We start from the raw sequence: 22434 nt of genomic DNA, 5'->3' as shown, positions 1-22434 counted from the left end.
ACATAGCTTTCACCTCATTTACTTGATTATTGTGCCAAAAAACCATGTTCTATACTTGACAGATTTGACTTGTACCCTTGTCATATGCTCCATAGGTGTGGTCCTGCCTTTTACCCTCCCTCTGTCAAACCTCCCCCCTCCCCTTCCTTCCCACTCCATTTCTCTCCTTCATCCTGGGCTATAGTTGTGTTCTATCTTTCATAAGAAAGTGTGAGTAAATATAAGTAGGTTTCATAGAAGTATTGAGTATATTGGATACTTTTCCCTCCATTCTTGAGACATTTTACTCAGGAAAATATGTTCCAGATACTTCCATGTAAACATAAAAGAGGTAAAGGCTTCATCTTTTTTAAGGCTGCATAGAATTCTATGGTATACATATACTCCAATTTATTAATCCATTCATGGGTCGATGGGCACTTGGGCTTCTTCCATGACTTGGCTATTATGAATTGAGCTGCAGTGAATAATATGGTGCAAATATCTTTTTTTGCAAAGTGATTTTTGGTCTTTTGGATATACTCCTAGTAAAGGAATTGCAGGATCAAACAGCAGCTCAATTTTTAGATCCCTGAGTGTTCTTCAGACTTCTTTCCAAAAGGAATGTACTAGCTTGCATTCCCACCAGCAGTGCAGAAGTGTTCCCTTTTCTCCACATCCACGCCAACATCTGTAGTTTTGGGATTTTGTTATATGGGCTACTCTTACTGGAGTTAGATGGTATCTCAAAGTGGTTTTGATTTGCATTTCTCTGATGATTAAAGAAGATGAGCATTTTATCATGTGTCTGTATACCATGCGCCTATCTTCTTCAGAGAAGTTTCTGTTCAGGTCTCTTGCCCATAGTAAAATGGGATCATTAGTTCTTTTCTTATTAATAAGTTTGAGTTCTCTGTGGATTCTGGTTATCAGACCTTTGTTGGAAACATAACCTGCGAATATCCTCTCCCATTCTGAGTGCAGTCTACTTGCTTTACTTACTGTGTTCTTGGCAGTTCAGAAGCTTTTTAGTTTGATCAGATCCCAGTAATGTATTTTTTGTATTGCTTCAATTGCTCTGGGGGTCTTCCTCATAAAGTTTTCTCCCAGACCAATTTCTGCAAGTGTTTCTCCTGCACTCTTTCCAAGAATCTTTATGGTTTCATGTCTTAGGTTTAAGTCTTTTATCCAGTGAGAGTCAATTTTTGTTAGAGGTGAAAGGTGTGGGTCCAAATTTAAGTTTTTGATAGGCTTATCGAAGATCAAATGACGATAAGTGCCTGGGTTCATCTCTTGGTTCTCAATTCTATTCCATACATATACCTGTCTGTTTTTATGCCAATACCATGCTGTTTTGATCACTATAGATTTGTAGTATAATCTGAAGTCTGGTAGTGTGATTCTACCTGATTTGTTTTTATTTCTGAGTAATGTTTTGGCTATTTGAGGTTTTTTCTGATTCCATATAAAATGAAGTACTATACAAAAGACTTAAAAAAAATAAAATGAAGTACTAGTTTTTCCAGATCTTTAAAGTATGATGGAGGTGCTTTAATGAGAATTGCATTAAATCTGTAAACTGCTTTGGGTAGTGTGGACATTTTAACAATGTTGATTCTTCCCAGCCATGAGCATGGTATGTTTTTCCATTTGTTGATATCTTCAGCTATTTCTTTTCTCAAAGTTTCATAGTTCTCTTTATAGAGATCTTTCACATCCTTTGTTAGGTACACTCCCAGATATTTCATTTTCTTTATCACTACTGTAAAGGGAATAGAGTCCATGATTGTTTTTTCAGGTTGACTATTGTTGGTATATACAAATGCTACTGATTTGTGAGTATTGATTTTGTAGCCTGAGACACTGCTGTATTCCTTGATCACTTCTAAGAGTTTTGTGGTTGAGTCCCTGGGGTTTTCCTGGTATACGATCATATCATCTGCAAAAAGTGCAAGTTTGATCTCCTCTGACCCTATATGGATACCCTTGATTGCCTTCTCTTGCCTAATTGCAATGGCTAAGACTTCCATTACAATGTTAAAAAGCAGTGGAGACAGTGGGCATCCTTGCCTGGTTCCCAATCTGAGTGGAAATGATTTCAATTTTACTCCATTCAATATGATATTGGATGTGGGTTTGCTGTAGATGGCTTCTATCAGTTTAATAAATGTTCCTTCTATACCTATTTTCTTAAGTGTTCTGATCATAAAAGGATGCTGGATATTATCAAAAGCTTTTTCTGCATCAATTGAGAGGATCATGCAGTCTTTGTTTTGCAAGCCTTATAGTAACCTCAAATCAAAAAACCTACAACAGATACTCAAAAAATAAAATTCAAGAAGTTAAAACACACTACAGAGAAAATAACTTTTAGCAAAGGAAGACAAAGGGGAAGTAAGAAAGAAAGAGATGACTATAAAACAACCAGAAATAACAACATGGCAGTAGTAAGTTCTTACCTACCAATAATAATGTAGAAGGTGAATGGACTAATTCTCCACTTAAGAGACATAGAGTGGCTGAATGTATAAAAAAATTAAAGTCAACTATAATGTGTCTGCAAGAAACACACATCACCTATAAAGACAAATATAGACTGAAAATAAAGGGATAGAAAAGAATAGTTCATACAAATGGAAACCAAGAAAGAGAAGTAGCCATACTTCTATCAGACAAAATAGATTTCAAGATAAAAACCATGAAAAGAGACAAGGAAGGTCATTATATAAAGGGGTGAATTTGGCAAAGAGATATAACAATTCTAAATAATATGCACCCCAGACTGGAGCACCCAGATATATAAAGAAAATATTATTAGAGCTAAAGAGAGAGATAGACCCCAATACAATAATATTTGGAGACCTCAACATTCTACTTTCAGCATTGGACAGGTCGTCCATATAGGAAATCAATAATGAAACATTGGACTTAATTTGCACTAGAGACTACATGGACCTAATAGATATTTACAAAAAGTTTCATTCATTTGAGAAATTCACATTCTTCTCCTCAAATCATAGATCATCCTCAAGGATAGACTAAAGGAGATCAGACAATTAATTTCACAAACTTATCCTAGAAAAAGTGCTACATATCTCATTGCTGAATATCACTATGATCACCTTCAGGGTACTCCCCTTGGGAAACTATGCACCAATGCCATGGCCTAGTCCATTGTGCAAAGCAATTTTGGAACTCTTTTTCTGGAATGACCACCAGAGCTGTCACATGAGGCGGACAATTAAATTCATGAACTCATCCTAGAGGAAGTGCTACATACCTCATTGCTGAATATCACTGTGGTCACCAGATGGCCAGGGGGAGTACTTTGAAGGTGACCATAGTGATATTCAGCAATGAGGTATGCTAGGATGACTTTGTGAACTTAATTGTCTGACCTCATATATTAGGCCACAAAACAATGTCAAAAAATTCAAAAAAATATTGAAATTATACTAAGTATTTTCTCTGACCACAATGGAATAAAACTAGAAATAACAAGAAGAACATTGGAAAATATAAAACACATGGAAATTAAACAATATGCTCCTGAATGACCAGTGGGTCAATGAAGATACTAAGAAGGAAATTTTAAAAAAATTCTCAAAGCAAGTAAAAATGAAAACACACATATCAAAACCTATGGGAAACTATAAAATCAATAATAAGAGGAAAGTTTATAGCAATAAAAGCTTACCTCAAAAAAGTATAAAAACTTCAAATAAAAAAGTTAATGATGCATTTTAAAGAACTAGAAAAACAAGATTAAACAAAACCTGAAATTAATAGAAGAAAAGAAATAATAAAGATAAGAGTAGAAATAAATGAAATTGAAAGAAAAATAAAAAAGATCAACAAAACAAAAAGCAGTTTTTTAAAAAAGATAAACACAATAGATACATCTTTAGCTAAACTAAGAAAAAATGACCCAAATAAATGAAGTCAGAGATGAAAAAGGAGACATTACAACTGAAACTGCAGAAATCTGAAGGATCATTGGAGACAACTACAAGCAACTATATGTCAATGAATTAGAAAATCTAGGAGAATAAATTCTTAGACACGTACAACCTGCCAAGATTTAACCAAGAAGAAATCCAAAACCTGAATAAGCCAATAATAGGTAATGAGATAGAAGCAGTAATAAAAGTATCCAACTGAAGAAAAGTCCACAATCCAATGGCTCCACAGATGAATTCTACCACGCATTCAAAGAAGAACTAGTACCTGGGTGGCACCGCTCAAGGAGTAGGGCGCTGGCCCCATATACTGTGGTGGCAGGTTCAAGCCCAACCCTGGTCAAAACTGCAAAAAAATAAAAAAATAGGTGGCATCTGTGGCTCAAGGAGTAGGCCCCCATATACCAGGGGTGGCGGGTTCAAACCTGGCCCTGGCCCTGGCCCAAAACTGCCAAAAAAAAAAGGAAAGAATAATGAATACAATATTATATGTAAAATAAAATCTGATTTTTAAAAAATAAATAAAAATTAATAAATAAAAATAAATAAAAAGAACTAGTACTAATCCTACTTGAACTATTCAAAAGAAATCAAGGAGGAGGAGATACTCCTAAACTCAGTCTATGAGGCTATATCACACTGATACCAAAACCAGACAAAGACACACAAAAAAGGATTTTGTCCAATATCTCTGATGAACATTAGTGCAAAAATCCTTGAAAAATACTAGCAAATCAAATTCAACAACACATTAAAAGAATTATTCATCATGATCAAGTGGGATTCATTGCAGGAATGCAAGGAAGGTTCAACATACACAAATCAACCCATGTGATACATTTTATCAACAAAAATGAGGGACGGACCAGGTATGGTAGCTCACACCTGTAATGCCTGCCACTTTGGGAGGCCAAGGCAAGAGGATTGCTTTAAGTTAGAAGTTCTGAGAGTAGCGTGAGCAGAAGCAAGACCCTGTCTTTATAAAATTAGAAAAATTAGCTGGGTGTGGTGACATGCACCTATGCTACTTGGAAAGTTGAGGCAGGAAGATCACTTGAACCCAGGAGTTTGAAGTTGCACTGAGCTATGTTGATACCACTGCACTTAGCCCAGTGATAGAGCGAGACCCTGTCTCAAAAAAAATACAAAATACATATGATGTTTTCAGTTGATGCTGAGAAATCATTTGATAAAATTTACATCCTTTCATGAGAAAAACTCTCAAATGTCTGAGTATAGAAGGGACTTACTTCAACATAATGGGAGCCATATACATGCATGACAGATCCACAGATGATATCATACTGAATGAAGAAAAACTGAAAGCCTTTCCTTTAAGATCTGCAACTAGATGAGGATGCTCATTTTCATGACCATTATTCAATATGGTACTGAAAGCTCTAGCTAGAGTAATCAGACAAGAGGAAAAAAGAGTATCTGAATTGTAAGGGAGGAAGTCAAATCATTCTTCTTTTTGAGACAGAGTCTCACACTGGCAACCTTGGTAGAGTGCCATGGCATTATCATAGCTCATAGCAACCTCAAACTCATGAGCTTAAGTGATTCTCTTGTCTCAGCCTCCCTGGTAGCTGGGACTACAGCCCCCCATCATATGCCTGGTTGTTTTCTTTCTATTTTTAGTAGAGACAGTGTCTCACTCTTGCTTAAGCTATTCTGAACTCCTGAGCTCAGGTGATCTACCTGCCTTGGCCTCCCAGAGTGCCAGGATTATAGGCGTGAGCCACCATGCCCAGCCTCAAATTATTCTTGTTTGCAGATGATATGTTGCAGTTTGGCCGGGGCTGGGTTTGAACCCGCCATATGGGGCCGGCGCCCTACTCACTGAGCCACAGGTGCCGCCCGTTTGCAGATGATATGATCTTATATCTAGAGAAACTGGAAGACGCCACCAAAAAAAAAAAAAAAAAATTAGACCTGATAAACAAATTCAGTAAAGCTGCAGAATACAAAATCAACGTACAAAGATCAGTAGCATTTTTATATGCCAGCAGTAAATGATATGAAAAAGAAACCAAGAAAGTAATCCCATTCACAATAGCTACAAATGAAATAAAATACGTAGGAATAAACTTAACCCATAAAATGAAAGATCTTTATAATGAAAACCATAAACATGGATGAAATGAGTCCAAGAGGACACAAAGAAAGGGAAAGATATTTCATGCTCATGGATCGGAAGAATCAATATTATTAAAATTACCATACTACCCAAAGAGATCTACAGAGTCAATGTAATCTCCATCAAAATACCTATGACATTTGTCATGGAAATAGAAACAGTAATCCTAAAATTTATAAAGAACTGCAAAAGACCCAGAATTGCCAAAGCCATCCTGATCAAAGGGAACAAAACTGGAGGGCTCACCTTACCAGACTTCAAATTATACTACAGAACTATAGTAATCAAAACGGTATGGTACTGTATAAAAACAGACACACAGACCAATGAAACAGAGTAGAGAATCCAGAAATAAATTCACACATCTATAGGGAACTTATATTGAACAATGGTGCCAAGAATATATAGTGGAGAAAGGACAGTCTCTTCAATAAATTGTGCTGGGAAAATTGGATACCCATATGATGCAGACAAATGAAATCCTTATCTCTCACCATAATCAAAATCAAATCAAAATGAATTAAAGATTTAAATCTAAGTTCTGAAATTATTAAACTCCTAAAAAAAAAAAAAGACATTGGGGAAATGCTTCAGGACATTGTTCTGGACAAGGACTTCTTGAGTAATACCTCCAAAGCATAGGCAACCAAAATGAAATTGGACAAATGGGATCACATCAAGCTAAAAACTTATGCACAGTAAAGGAAATGATCAACAAAGGGAAGAAACAACCCATAGAATGGGAGAAAATATTTGCAAACTACCCATTTGATGAGGGATTAATAACAAGACTATATAAGGAGCTCTAACAACTTGATAGGAAAAAATCAAATAATCCAATTAAAAGGTATATGAAAAAATGCTCAACATCATTAGTCATCAAAGAAATGCAAATTACAACAACAATGAAGTATCATCTTACCCCAGTTAAAATGGCTTTTATCAAAAAGACAGGCAATAAATACCAAATGCTGGTGAGAATATGGAGAAAGGAGGAACCTCATATACTATAGGTAGCAATGTAAATTAGAGTGACTGCTATGCAGAACAGTATGGAGGTTCCTCAAAAAAACTAAAAATAGAATTATCATATGACCCGGCAACCCCACTGCTGGGTATATATATCCAAAGGAGGAGGGGAAGTCAGTATATTGAAAAAATATCTGCACTCCCATGTTTACTGCAGCACTATTCACAATAGCCAAGATGAGGAATCAACCTAATCCTCCATCAATGGATGAATGGATAAGGACATTGTGGTACATATACACAATTGAATATCATATAGCCACAAAAAAGAAGGAAATCCTGCCATTTGCAACACCATGGATGGAACTAGAGAACAAAGTGAAATGTGCCAAGCACAGAAGGACACATCTCATGTTATTATACGTGGAAGCTAAATATTAAAAATAATTGATCTCATAGAGATGGAGAGTAGAATGATGGTTACCAGAGCTGAGAAAGGTAGCAGGAAGGGAGGATAAAGTGAGGGTGGTTGATAGGTACAAAAATATGGTTAGATAGAATGAACGGCATTTGAGGGCACAACGAAGTTGCTATAGTCAACAATATACTGTAAAATAACTAAAAGAGTGGAGTTGGAATGTTCCTAACACAAAGAAATGATAAGTGCTTAATGTGATGGGTGCCCCAATTACCTTGATTTGATTAATATACATTGCATGCCTGTACCAAACATTACATGTGCCCTATAAAGATATATTAATACAACTATTCTGTACTCCTAGTAAGTTTCAAAAACTGGATTCTTGGGCCCTCTAGCTGTGGATGCTGATTCAGTAGAGTAATCTGCATTTGTAAAAAGGAAGCTGAGCCCCTCAATTCAGCATCTGGCTTTGGGGAAAATGCTTGAAAAACAGTAGCCCAACATACTTCCTTGTGCATTCCCAGTGCTTGATTAGCACTGACTGGCGGGACAGCTGCTGAGGCCGTCCTGCCCCAGGGCAGGGTCGCATTCTGGGCTGCTTTGTCAAGGCCTCCAAAGTTCTCAGAGTCTGGAGGCGACAGACAGTGGCAGACCTGTTCTCTGCCAAACAAACTCGCTTCTGTGAGGCTCTGGTCAGATCAGTTCTCGTTCTCACTGCCCCAGTCAAAGGCCAATTGAGACCGTCCCTTGGGATGTGGCCTCCTGGGGTAACACAGTGAGGAGCCCGGCTGGGCTTAATTACTGCTGGGAGAGCTTGGCTGCCGTCTAGTCTCTGCCATCTGTTTGTTGGCTGTTCCAACCAGACGCAAGGGCAGTGATGACTGGCCACCTCCAAATCAGTGAACAGCAATGTCCCTTTTTGCAGGGCTTGCTTTGCGGCAGGAGAAGGGAGGGACTGGAATGTTGGCTAGCCTGGGATGTGGGCAGCCGATGATTCAGATGAATTAGAAAATAGAATGAAAGAACCAGGGAGGACCCTTGCTCAGCTTTCCTCAGAACCTAGATGCCCTCAGTTCCTAGTGTCACTGGACATCTACATCTGATGGTCAGCATGAGGCACTCTCCTCCCAGTGCCACTGCCCAGGAAGACAAAGGACACCTTTCAGTTATCCCCTGGGCGGGGACAGAGCTCTGTGATTCTCTTCTCTCAAAGGATCCCAGATTTGTTCAGTCTGATTTGGAGGCTGGAAGTTGGGTGATGAGGTCTATTTATCTCAGGCTAGGACTAGAAATAGTTTTTCCAAACTGGTCAGTAGTTTACAATGAAGCTGTGGCTAAACAAACATGGTCAAAAAAGTTTAGTATTTGGGATCACTGGGAAAGACTGGTATCCAAATAAAAATGTTGCTCTCTGCAGAGCAGGTGGGAATAGAATAATAGAATGAGGGACATGGGCTGGAGGAAGGAGGAGACTCCTCTACCCTCAACAGGTGCCTTGAAGCACCAGGTAGGGTTAGCATCCATTGGAGGCTCTGCCCTGGAGTTTTCCAAACATGCAACCACATGGTATATTGTTATTCCTGTACGGAATGGTAGAAACAGTGCAGGTTTCAAATCCAGCTCTGAGTTCACATTCCAGCTCTGCATTTACTCAACTGGTGGTGGCTTTGGACAAATAACTTAATAGCCTGAGCCTCATTTTACTCATTGGTAAAATTAGAGGTATAGAATCCTAGGATCATCCCAGGTCACATCCCCAGGATTTTTGTAAGGGTTTAGTTAAAATAGTAAACACATGTCAAGTGCTTAACAGAACTTGACACTCAGTACATTAGTTTGACATAACCATCGTGCACCTGCTGCAGAGCCCACCGTGTTTGTGGCTTCAGGGGAGACACGTGAAGGCTTTAGTAGGTTTTCATCACCTGAGTCCTGATGCTCATGGGGGGAAGGCAGAAGGATGTGTAGAGTCTGTGCCTGTGATAAATATTTCAGAGAGAAGAATGCAGGTCTAATTGCAGAAGTCAGGGCTACAGTAGAGTTCTGGGTGGGTGACAAGGGCATGAGAAGTGTGTGGTGGGGCAAAAGCAGAGGTGAGCCTGAAATAGAAACCAGGAGTTGCAGAAGGTGTTTCTGTTGGGACAGATAATGGGAAATAGAACAGGGTGTGTGGATGGAGCTTTCTCACTTTGGTTTTGCAAGTCAAAGACTTAGGTCAGGGTGAGAGAATGTTCTCTCTTAGCTCTCGCTGTATGGCGTGGAGCAGTTCAGGTTCAACAGGAAAAGCTGTGCTGGGTTTGTGCAAGTAGGGACAAGAACTTGCAGGTGACAGAGAGCATCTAAAAGTTAGATCTCTGCTCAACATTGTCAAGGGGTTGGGGGACAAAACAGACTAGTGGAATCAGATGGCTTCTGGGGTAGTCCTGATGACCCATGCCATTACACTAGGGCTGGTGTTTGTCCTTTTATGTTCTTTTCTTCTAGTGGGGGGTGGGGGGGGAAAGGGCTGTGGCCTTCTTGTCTGTGAGCAGAGCATGCCAAGTCAGGGGGCAGCTTGATATTGTGGAGAGGGTTCTGCAAAAAGAGAATATATGCATAATAAGATGGCTTTATACTCTTTTACCCTTTGTAGCATTGATCACCATGTAATTAAAGCAATTTCTTGCATGATTATTGGCTTAGTGTCCATCACCCTTGTGGATAGAAAGTTCTATGAAAAACATGTCTGAACACACAGCAGGGGATTTGACATATACCAGGTGCCTAATAGGTACTTGCAGAATGAATGAATGCTCAATCCTGTTAAACTTAGAGGTGTATTACTCAATTTCTTTGCCTTTGCTTACAGGGAGACAACTCTGGTGGTCTATATCATGACTCTGGTTGGCATGGTGGTATACACGTTGACCTTGAGCCTGGAACACCTGTGGGTAGTGTTCATCACTGCAGGCACAATGGGGTAAGCTTCTCTTCTGATCTGTTTAACTAGAAAACACATGGCTTCTAGAGCTGCCAGTATTCATCCAATACATCCTAGGATGAAACATCAATCCCTTTGCTGCCTTCTTACTGAACTCAGGAGATGTAGAGATGGTGTCCAGGTGTCTTGGTAAAATTTGTAGCACTTCAAAAGGCAGCCTGGGTTGTTCATGCTGTTAGGATGAAATGAAGCATGGAATATGCCCTTCAAGACCTCTGAGAGGTAGGGAATATTTAGAGTCATTTCTAACTTTGCCTGGGACAACCTTGGGTCATAGAAAATACATAGGGTTTAGAATCAGAAACTGGGTCCTGGTCTCCATTCTCCTGCTGAATGTCTGTTAGACACATCACATGGTCATTCTGAAGGCTGGGTACAGTGGCTTACACCTGTAATCTGAGCACTTTGGGAGCCTGAGGTGAGAAGATTGCTTGAGGCCAGGAGTTTGAGACCAGCCTGGGCAATATAGCAAGACCTTGTCTCTAAAAATAAAAATAAAAAACATTCTGAGCCTCAAGTTCCTCGTCTGTAAATGAAATAAAAGTGGCCTGTGCCTTGCAGAGTTGTTGGAAGGATTGAGAGGTATAATAGATATGAAAGCAGCATGAAGTGTGCAGATGTAAGAAATGAGAATTGGAACTTTCTTGACCTGTTGTATAAGAAAACCTCAGAAACATTATTCCTTTCATAGGAGTCTGCTCAGCTCCACCTCCCAGTTTTTCTCGTATGGGCAGTATATGAATGTGCGGTTGTGTGAGAAAGACAGGGAGACGCTTCTGGTGCTCAGTTCTCCATAGGGGGCTCCTCTCTGGAGGGAAAGAAGGAGAACCCTGAGCTCCTCCTTCCAGGTCCCAGAGAGCTATGGAGAAGCTGCTCAATATCCAGGAACTTCGGGCTCCCAGCGCAGGACCTGTGTACCCCTGACAGTCTCTCTGCTGAGTGTTGGAATGATGGTGGAAAGACAGCGGGGGACCCCACAGGCCTGCTGAGCACAGGCCTACATATGAACTTCTTCCTGACCTTTAGGGAGGAGTATGGCCACTTAGGGGATGCCCAGATCATTCAAAGGCCTGACGTGTCTTAATGGGGAGAAACTAAAATGGAAAAGGAGCTCCAAGGGAGGAGGTGGGCTGCTCATCTTTCTTGTTCTGGAAGTTCTTCATCACCTTGTTTCTCTTTCTGGACTTCAGCTTCTTTATGACTGGCTATCTCCCGCTGGGATTTGAGTTTGCAGTGGAGCTCACATACCCGGAATCCGAAGGCATGTCATCTGGCCTCCTCAACGTGTCTGCACAGGTACACAGATCTTATTTACTCTGTGTACTGCCTGGTGGGACTAACAGTGTGTTATGGCAGCTCAATTCCGCCTACAGGGTAGATGATTGGGTCCTTGTTTCCTATCTTCTTTATGTCTTTCCAGGTATTTGGGATCATTTTTACCATCTCCCAGGGCCAGATTATCGACAACTATGGAACCATGCCTGGGAACATCTTCTTGTGCGTGTTCCTCACCCTTGGAGCAGCCCTCACTGGTGAGTTGGGGTAGGAAGGGAAGATGAGTCCCAGGCTGCCCACAGGCAAGGCTATTGGCAATTTGGGACCCCAGTGGCCCCAAACATACTCAGGCGGATAGATGGGAGGGCTTGTTAGAAGGTCTATTTGAGAGGCAGTAACATGTTTTGGTGGAATGAATGGGAGCTTTGGATGCAGGAGATCTATATTTGAGTCTTAGGCTGTAACATTGACTCCCACAGCTATTAACCTTGGGCAAGTGGACTGACCTTGAGGAGTCTCAATTTCCTAATCTGTAAAATGAGGATTGCTGTGATAATTAGAGCAATGTGTGCAAAGTTCTCGGCAAATATAAGTGATGAATAAGTGAAGGATATGTCATTATTGGCTTCTACCTCTTAGGGACAGCAGTAATCCTTGGGCTTCACCAAGTTGTCTGGCAGTGTGCCTAGCTCCCTTGAAATCTGAAATAGGTTTGGGTTACCTGTGACCCTTGGGAAAATGAGGGTTTCCTCTCTTGCATGAACTTGATGACTCTATGCCTTTGTCACCCTTCTCCATCCCTTGACCTCAGCATTCATTAGGGCAGACCTCCGGAGACAGAAAGCAAACAAGGAAACTCCTGAGAATGTGAGTATGTGGGAACGTGGTGGGCCAATGTCTGGGTTCAAGGCTTTGATGAGGATGTGGCAACAAAGTTGGGGCAGAGAGAACCCTCAGAGAGACTGGCTGTGTGGTGGCTGGGAGACCAGCTCACCACTCACAAACATGGCACCCTGAGGATTTCCTAGGGGACATTTTCAGCATTTCTTTTCTGCTGCTGTTTCTTAGATGCTTCTCTGGCTTCCTTCCCTCCTTCTGGTATCCCTTCTCTGGTCGCTGTTGTCACCATCTACTGAGCAGCACCCACCCCTTGGATCCTGAGCCAAGTCCCTGGGCTTGGGCTCTACTGCCTCAGCCTGGGCTAGCTGGCTGGGGAGGAGAGGTGGAAGTCTGTCTCAGCCACACTGTCATGGTGGTGGTGGCCCCAAGGTGGTGGCTCTCCTGGCACATGACAGCCGCTTAGGCAGGGCCGTGGGGCTGGAGCCAGCCAGTTTGTTTGTACGGGCTCTGAAAGGCCAAGTCAGGAAGCAGGAGCTGACAGTGGGAGAAGAGCAGAGAACCAGGAATATGATCTAGAACCAAAAAGTGCTTCCCATCTGCTCTAACTGGGGACCATTTACACCAAAATGTTAGGTATCAAATCTGAGCAAGGATGAAAGGAATCTCAAATCTGTGGAAGAGTAAAAAAGTAGGATATTTCTCAAAAAAATAAATAAACTTATTACAGAAGTAATATATGTTCTTTGTAGAAAAGCTAAAAAATACAGAACTATACAAAATTTTAAAAATTATCCTGTAATTCCATCATCTAGAGGTGAGATGCTATATTTTTGCATGTATTTATGCATATCTCTATCCACATATAACATATATGTGGATATTGTATATACATATATATCTTTTTCAAAACAAAAATGGAATCCTTATTCTACTTTTTGACTTACTGAAAACACTGCATCAGGCCATTAGTCTTTTATGAAATACTTTAATGACTGTACAGTATTCCATTCTATGGAAAATTGTTTAGCAGTTTTCCTATTGTGGGTATTAATGTTATTTTGAATTGTTATAAATAATATATTTAGTTGGAAGCTGAATCTTTGTGTATGTTCTTAAGTACAGAATTTACTTGAGAAAGGGATCAGTGCCTGTGCCCATTTTAAGACTTTGATATGTGTTGCTAAACTGTCCTCCAGAAAGATACTATTAATACTACCAATGGATATGGGCACAATAGTATATGTGAGTGCTGATGCTGAGTATTTATTGTTTTGAAAAATCTTTGCCAATTTTCTAAGTCAACAATGAGATTATCTGCAGAGATACTCATAGTGTTTTAAGGATAGGTTTTGGCAGAGAGTTGGTAATCTTCAGTTCTTTCACATCAATGGGCAGCAGCGTGTAGCATGTGGTAGGAGGAGCCTAGAACAGGAAATCCACTGGGGAGACAGGGAAGGCCGTGACAGAGGAGTGATGCTGGCTAGTCCTGCATGAGGACCCTGGGGGCAGGCTTGGCTACCATGGAGTTGGCTTTCACCTGTGCTGTGTGGAAGGAGACATAATGATTTGGTAGACTTGGGTGAATATGTGTATTGTGAACCTAGGAAAAGGTGCTTGTACTAAAGCAGATTTCTGATGAAAAGATTTCAATTTGGAAGATAATGTATCGTATCAGGTGGCATGAAATTTTTCTGTGTTTATATGTAATGTGTGTCTATGTTGGCAGATACAAACTAATGAAGAAAAATCACCTATAATCCTACTTCCAGGGATAAGCTAGTAGCATTTCCAGGGTTGTGCTTTATGGGTATGCTTGTGTGTATTTTGTTTTTCTACTCTGCTTGTTTACTTAATATAGATTGACAACCTTTCCACACTGTTACATTCTCATAACCTCATAGAACTATATATGTCGTACATATATATTTATTTATATAGTCATTTCACGTAATATTTCAGTTGTTCCAGTATTTTGCTATTCTTGCAACCAAATCTTTTTGCATGTAGACTAGGTTTTCTAATCAAGGAGTTATTGGCTCAGTCTCCTTGAGTATGGTGTATTAGAAATAGCAAAGAATAGGAATAGGAATGGGAGCCTAAGTTCTGGTAATTGTGCTGGATAACTTACTATATGTCTGTACATCTCCCTGGCATCTGCAGCAGCTTTGTATTATGGGAAGGCCAGAGACATGCTGGCACGACACATTGGCAGCAAGCCCTTCTCTGGAGCCTTGTCATTGCATCCCCTGTGGTGGTCAGTATAACTCAGAGACAGCAGGCAAATTCATTGTCAGAGCCAGATGAAGACAGAGCATGCAGCAGATCTGGCCAGAACTGCTCTTTCTAATCAGTGAGAAGCATAGTTTAGGTTAACAAGAGACAGGATTTCTAGGACAAGGGTAATGATTGTCCTTGACTATGAAAAGCATCTGAGTTTGGGTTTCCACTTTTCTTCTAGCATATAGACAGTAACTGCTTCTGCCCCTACTAACCTGTTTCTGAGAATAATTTCAAGGTGATAGCTTAGGAGGAGGCTGGTGTACTTGTGTGTGTGTGTCAGAGGAGAGAGACTAATTAAATAGGCTGTTAGTTGTCTGAATGAAGACTCCTCATGGCTGACACTAATTGGTGCCAAAAAGTTGGCAAGATTGAGAATAGAAAGGTTGGATTTCTAAAGCTATTGCCGCTGCCACAGATGAGCCCTGAGAAGAAAGCACCATTTGTCCACTTGACACTAGGCTCCAGTTTGGTGCTACCCATGTCCTCTAGTCCTTGTGCAGCCTTGGCCATGTGGTTCTGTGCCCTGAGGTAACAGGTAAAAATAGCAGAAAAGTGGCCAAGTTGGCAGTGTGTACCAAGGGCCCCACAGGACAATTGCTAGGCCATATTTAAATCCAAACCCACTACCAAGTGACCTAGAAGACTTTCCTATAAACAAATACTGTGCCATCCCTCCCCAAGAAAGCCAAAGTCAAACTTCCCCAAAGTCTTTTTTTGTATGCACAAAGATTCTATACACATTTTTAGCCATCAAGTTTATACAGGGTGTCCATAAAGTTCATGTGCAATTTAAAATATATAATTTTATAAAAAATTATAAAACTAATTTTATCTCACTTTATCACCCTTGGTAGCAACCTCCAACTCCTGGGCTTAGGCGATTCTCTTGCCTCAGCCTCCCAAGTAGCTGGGACTACAGGCACCCACCACAACGCCCAGCTATTTTATTGTTACAGTTTGGCCGGGGCTGGGTTTGAACCTGCCACCCTCGGTATGTGGGGCCGGCGCCCTACCGACTGAGCCACAGGGGCCACCCCTAAAATAGTTTTACATTGTAAATTGTACATGAACTTCATGGACACCCCGTATATGCAACTATGTATACTGCTTTTAAAAATTTCTGTTTGTGGCGTCCACTCCATGTCCTGGGGTCTGCCTCCAAATGGGAGTAGTTGGAAAATGTGCAGGAGTTGCAGACTTGGCACCGTTTGCAGCTATTTGGTGGTTAGTCCAGGTGAGTTTCTAGCTGTCAGGATGGGGACGGAAAGTGGGCTTTGCTTCCATTTTAATCCCAATAGTGAGCCTAGAACAGTGGCACTTGGAGGCGGATGGTTTGTGGTGGCCGTGACATGATAGAAATCTGACCTGTTTTCTCTTGGATGATTTGTGATGTTGGGGTGTATGTGTGTGGGGAGCACACTGACAGCAGGCACTGGTTGCTTCTTTCCTTCTTCCCTTACCTGCCTCTTGGGGATGCTGAGCGGCTTCTGGCTCCCCACTGATCAGTTACTGACAGGCAGTTGCTCCAGATAGCGTTGTTGAGTCCTGTGCCTCTCACCCATGGGGCTGTCTGTTTGTTTTGCCTTGTAGAAACTCCAGGGGGAGGAGGAAGAAGAGAGCAATACCAGCAAGGTACCCACTGTTGTGTCAGAGGATCACCTCTGAGAGAGAAAGGTGGTGGTGACCCAGGGAACGTGAACACCCCACCGCTTCCTCCAGCACAGCTCTCGCTGCCAGCACAACGGCCTTCGCTGGAGAAGCTTTTGGAGGGAACCAGCTGGAATATTGTGGCTTGGACGTTGGTGCCTATGTCTACTGGAACCCACTCAAGAGCTTGGATGATTTAGTAGGGGAAAATTGCACCTTTCACCAAACGCAGTTTCAACTCTTGCCTCCACCCTTTTTCAGGTTTTGGGAGCTGGTGTTAGGAGAGGCTGGTGGAGAATATTGGAGTCAATCCTAGTTTGGTCCCTTGCCTTTCCTTTCACTTCCATCCCTTATGGAGAATGATTGCAAAATTATCACAGGGAGAAAGCTTATTCAGGATATTAACTTTTTCTAGTGCCTTCAGACCCTCCGACAAAGACCAGTTGTAACACTGAGGGTTATTCCTGGGTCATCAGTCTGACCGTGTTCTGTGTGGGAGATGAAACTCCATCAGAACAGCTTCACAAGAATAGCTCCACTGAGACTCTTGGACCTAAATTCTCCCGGCCTAGTGTTGGGATCTATTTCCAAACCTTCTTTCCTAAGAGATGATCAAACCAAACATCAATAAATTTACAAAAACTTCATGGTGGTTGTGAAGGAGAAACTAATTGGGGAGGGCCACCTGCCAGGTATGTTTGTGGAGGCCAATATTTGGAAACTCTGGTAGCTTGATTGGGAATGGGAGGAAAGTTCTTTTGTATAAAAGAAGTACTTGCCCGGGTGGCGCCTGTGGCTCAAGGAGTAGGTCGCCGGTCCCATATGCCGGAGGTGGTGGGTTCAAACCCAGCCCCGGCCAAAAAACCAAAAGAAGTACTTGCCCAGGAACTTGTGTGTCATAGAGACCCTCAGTTGCCTTTATCTGAATGCTACTTGGAAAACCTAGTCATCAGTCTAAATGCTTGTTTTGTTTTGAGGGATCCCAACCCTAAACTTCACTGAAAACTAATCTTGATTCCTTCTGCTTTGACAAACTCAAGCTGCTCCTAAGAGATAAGAGGAAAGGGCTAGAAGGCAAGGTGCTTTGAAATAGAAATTGAATTTGCTTGAATTAAGCTAATCCCACCCGTTAAGGAATTAGCACACCCAACCCCTCTCCCCAATCCCTTCTAGCAATAAACTTTATCAGATATTCTAAATTGAAAGGGATTCTCTTTAAACCAACTCAAGGTGACTTCCTTTCCTGCCTTGTTCACGGGCTTTGGCAGTGTCTCTTCGAGGGCAGTACAGTGAGACTCTGTCTCTACAAAAAAAGAAAAAAAAAATTAAAAAAAAAAGAAAAATAAGAAAAATTCTGGTAATTTCTCCTTTGCATTGAGCAGCTGTGATCATGACCACTGTGCCATCTTGCTTTGGCCACTGCCAGGGCCTTGGCATATCAGGGCAGCCCATCCAGGCTGCAGTACTTGGTGCTTGGGCTACTGCCCCTCGGGGGAGCCAGGTGTGTGTGTGTGTGTGTGTGTGTGTGTTTGTATAGATTTGAGTGGGTGGGAGGAACACACTGTTATTTAATAAAAGAAGTTCATGATACTTTTGGTGGAAGGGGTGTGACGGGTGGAAGGGAGATGAAACGATATGTCTTACTTTTTGATAAGGAGATAGATGTTTACTCTTCCACCTCTCAGAATGTATTAATGTTTACTGAACCCACTGCTTTATTTTAAAAACAATTTGTATTTTCTATTTAACGTTTTAAGGCAATAAAACATTTGTCAAAGTGGTCTGCCTTATCATTTGGTGGGACAGAAATGGCTTTTGGCAGTCCTCACAAGATGATCATACTCTCCTGAGGACTGTGTCTAAGGTGTAGCAGAGGGCTGGAGGGGCAGCAGCTATGGCCTTCCATAGGATCACCTCTGTCCTCTGTTGGCATAGATGGCACCATGCTAATGGGGTATTTTTTAAACACGAAGATGTGAAGGATACTGTTTACCTATGTGGGGGAGCTGCCAATGCCATGACCCTGACCTCCTTCTGTACTGTGCTGGAATGTAACTGCTGATGGGAGTCCATTGTTGTTTCTGGCTCTGCCTCAAAGGCTGGCCGAAGTGTTTGTTCTATGATCACGCCAGCCGCTCCCAGCTTGCTGTGGTCAGAGCCTACAGCTAAGCATCTGCAGCCCTGCATTATCATTTTTCTTCTGAACTGCCAGTCCTTCTTCCCCAGTTGTGTTGACCTGATATGTCACTTAGATATGCTGCTGCTACCAGTTTTCTGTACGTTTTTTCCCTAGGCAGTTGTACTGTGCCTGTGGCATTCAGCTCCCACATTATTAGCAATTCTTAGTTGAGGAGAAACAATATTACAAGTCTATTTTAAGTCATCTGAGAGGGGATGCAAGCCTGGACTGTTAAGATATCTAATAATGATAGTGTCTGCAAAATACTGTGTATGCTTGTAGATTCTTCGGAATCTTGCCTTTACTCTGGAATCACATTTCTGATGCATGCCACATACTGGAAGGACCCAAATCACCTTGTTTTTATTCACTTCTTTCACAAGAACTCTCCATATGGATCTACATTCAAATGTTAACTCTGTAAGATCATTGTTTTACTTTCTTTCTTTTTTTTTTGAGACAGTCTCATTCTGTTGCCCTAGGTTGAGTGCCAAGGTGTCATAGTTTACAGCAACCTCAAATTCTTGGGCTCAACTGATCCTCTTGCTTCAGCCTCCTGAGTACCTGGGACTACAGGCCTCTGTCATGATGCCTGGCTGGTTTTTTTTCTTTGTCGCTGTTGGTAGTGCTGTGATGTCATAGTTCATAGCAACCTCAAACTCTTGGTCTTAAGTGATTCTTTTGCCTCAGCCTCCCAAGTAGATGGGACTACAGGTGCCTGCCACAACGTCCAGCTATTTGTTGTTGTTGTAGTTGTTATTGTTTAGCAGGCCTGGGCCAGGTTCAAACCTGCCAGCCCCTGGTGTATGTGGCCGGCAACCTAACCACTGAGCTAAAGGCACTGAGCTATGATTTTTCTATTTTTGGTAGAGCTGGGGGTCTCGCACTTGCTCTGGTTGGTCTTGAACTCCTGAGCTCAAGGAATCCACCCGCCTTAGCCTACCAGATTACTAGGATTATAGGCATAAGCCACCATACCTGGCCTTTTTGTTTGTGTCGTTTTTTTCCTTAAAAAGGGCCAGTCATATGTTGGTGTCTGAGTTATAGGCCCCCCATGTAGGCAGATACTGTTGCTGGGATACAGAGTGCAACCTCACACTCCTGGGGTCAAGCAATTCTCTCTTCTCAGCTTTCCAAATATCTGTAACTATTGGTGTGTACCACTGTGCCTGGGTAATTTTTCTATTTTTTGTAAATACTGGGTCACACTCTTGCTCAGGTTGGTATTGAACCCTTGACCTCAACCAATCTTTCTGTCTCAGCCTCCCAAAGTGGTAGGATTACGTGATCATTGCTTTTCTTACCATCTCCTTACAATAATTGGTGAGTAAGGAAAATATAATTCTTACCACTAAGCTATTTTTCTAGATATAGTTTTCTGGGAGGCCTGGAATTGCTGCAATCACATTTGGCATCATAAAGGAAGTCAAACCAAGGATGAAGCCAACACAGGCAGAGCTGAAGGAATCAGAGAAGTGAAACTAGAGTCCTTTTTTATTTTTTTTTGAGACAGGGCCTTGCTCTGTCACCCAAGCTGGAACGCAGTGGCACTAATGCAGCTTACTATAACTTTGACCTCCTAGGTTTGAGTAATCTTCTCACCTCAGCCTCCCAAGTTGCTGGGATTACAGCTGGGCCACCATGCCCAGCTAATTTTTAAATATTTTTTTTGTAGCGATGGGGGTCTCACTATATTGCCCAAGCTAGTCAGAGCTGGAGTCTTATCAAACCATTCTTGAAGGCTGTAATCTCCTAACTTTTCAGTATGATCCAATTTTGTTATCTTTAGTGTTTAAGCTAGTTTATGGCAGGTTTTGTTCCTTTCACCTAAAGCCTTAACTGTGCCCAGGCACAGTGGCTCATGCTTGTAATTCTAGCACTTTTCAAGGCCAAGGTGGGAAGTTTGCTTGAGCTCAGGAGTTTCAGCACAGCTTGACCAAGCTTGAGACCCCATCTCTACAAAACTAGAAAAATTAGGTGTCATGGTGCCTAAGGCGCCTGTAGTCCCAGCTATTCAGGAGGCTGATGTAGGATTGGTTGAGCTCAGTTTGAGTTGCAGTGGGCTACGATGATGCCACTATACTCTATCCAGGGTGAAAGAGTTGAGACTCTGTCTCAAAAAAACCCAAAGCAGGGCGGCACCTGTGGCTCAAGGAGTAGGGTGCCGGTCCCATATGCCGGAGGTGGCAGGTTCAAACCTAGCCCCGGCCAAAAAAAGAAAAAAAAAAAAAAAAAAACCCAAAGCAAACAAACAAACAAAAAAACAACCTACAAACCTAGCACTTGGGAGACTGAGGCAGGTGGATTGCCTAGGCTCACAGATTTGAGACCAGCCTGAGCAAGAGCAAGACCCTGTCTCTAAAAAATAGCCAGGTGCCTGTAGTCCCCGCTATTTGGGAGGCTGAGGCAAGGGGATCACTTGAACCCAAGAGTTTGAGGTTGCTGCGAGATGCCAAGGCACTCTACCAAAGGTGACCAAGTGAGACTCTGTCTCAAATAAAGAAACAAAATAAAATCAAAGCAACCCTCTCTCCCAACCCTAATTCTTTAACTGCTAGAGAATTCCAAATGTATTTACATATAAATGTCAAACTTTTTATCAATTCCCTACAAGGCCAGTGTTTCTTTCTGGCCTTTCACTTCCCAACTCTTCACCACACTGTAGTTACACCAATCTTACTCCTTCAGTAAGACTGTTCCTATCAGTAGCTGCTCTCTCTGACCTAAAAGCCAGCTTCCTATCTTAAGACATTTGACCTCTGGGCATTTAGGTGTCTCAGCTCAGATCCCACCTTCTCAGAGAGGCCCTCCTCTTTTTTTTTGAGACAAAATGTTACTTTGTTGCCCTCTGTAGAGTGCCCTGGCGTCATAGCTCACAGCAACCTCTAACTCTTGGACTCAAGCAATTCTCTTGCCTCGGCCTCCTGAGTAGCTGGCACTACAGGTGCTCACCACAATGCTCGGCTATTTCTAGAGATAGGGTCTCAGTCCAGCTCAGGCTGGTCTTGAACTCATGAGCTCAGGTGATCCGTCCACCTCGGCCTCCCAAAGTGCTGGGATTACAGGCGTGAGTCACTGTGCCCAGCTGGAGAGGCCTTTCTTATGATCTTAGTTATACCCCCCCCCCGCATCGGCCCACACCCTCTCTTCTTGATCGAAATAACTTCTTTTCTGTAGAGCTCTCACTACTATCTCAAGTTCTTCTTTCATGTGTTGGCATGTTGATTGTTACCTTGATGACGTCAGGCCCAGAAGGGCAAGATCATTGTCTATGGTGTTCTTTCTCTTTACCAAGTGTCTGGCATGGAGAAGTAGTCAATAAATATTTGTTGAAACCACAAATGGCCTTTTGGATGCACATGCTGTGCTTGAGGGCCCAGCCAGAGGGACTCATGACAGGTGGTGTTCAGAAAGCAACTGTCCACTCCAGTGCATTTCCCTCAGGGTTTAGCTGCCTTCTTTTTGTGGTCATGCAGCTGTTTCTTCCATGCTGCCTAGTTCTATTTTCTGTCTCTGTCTTCTCAAGAGTCTGTTTCTTCTTTAAGAGGAAAAGAAGAAAGGGTACTGACTGTTCAGTTACGAACACAGAATCTTGAAGGCAGGGAAAAGAGAAAGATTTGACTTTAAGAATACAAGAGAAACAAGCAAGTGACAAGGAAGTGGAGGCAGCCAGGTTACTTATGTCTTGGGCCGTACTGCTCACTGTGGTGTATTCAATCAGGTAGAAACCTATGATTCTCTACGAGTCACACTGCAGGAGTGCTC

At 42.0% G+C, this 22434-nt stretch overlaps 1 protein-coding gene across 3 annotated transcripts in view; it reads left to right on the top strand.

Annotated features, from left to right (window-relative positions):
- Positions 1-20802, top strand: part of FLVCR2 (FLVCR heme transporter 2) — an 83971-nt gene extending 63169 nt beyond the window's left edge. For 2 of the 3 annotated variants that reach the window (XR_008382288.1, XR_008382287.1), the window contains 6 exons: positions 10317-10427; positions 11639-11744; positions 11869-11980; positions 12535-12590; positions 16434-17273; positions 17376-20802. Coding sequence is in view for 1 of the 3 variants with exons in the window: in XM_053601046.1 (XP_053457021.1) it covers positions 10317-10427; positions 11639-11744; positions 11869-11980; positions 12535-12590; positions 16434-16508 (460 nt within the window). In the remaining 2 variants the exon portion in view is untranslated. Of the gene's footprint in view, positions 1-10316; positions 10428-11638; positions 11745-11868; positions 11981-12534; positions 12591-16433 lie in introns of all 3 variants that reach the window. The other variant, XM_053601046.1, reaches the window with a different exon arrangement.
- Positions 20803-22434: the final 1632 nt, after the last annotated feature.

This window comes from Nycticebus coucang, chromosome 9 (assembly GCF_027406575.1).
Source record: "Nycticebus coucang isolate mNycCou1 chromosome 9, mNycCou1.pri, whole genome shotgun sequence".
Taxonomy (NCBI): Eukaryota; Metazoa; Chordata; class Mammalia; order Primates; family Lorisidae; genus Nycticebus; species Nycticebus coucang.
Note: the sequence above shows the minus strand (reverse complement) of the source record. Positions and strands in the feature narration are given on the sequence as shown.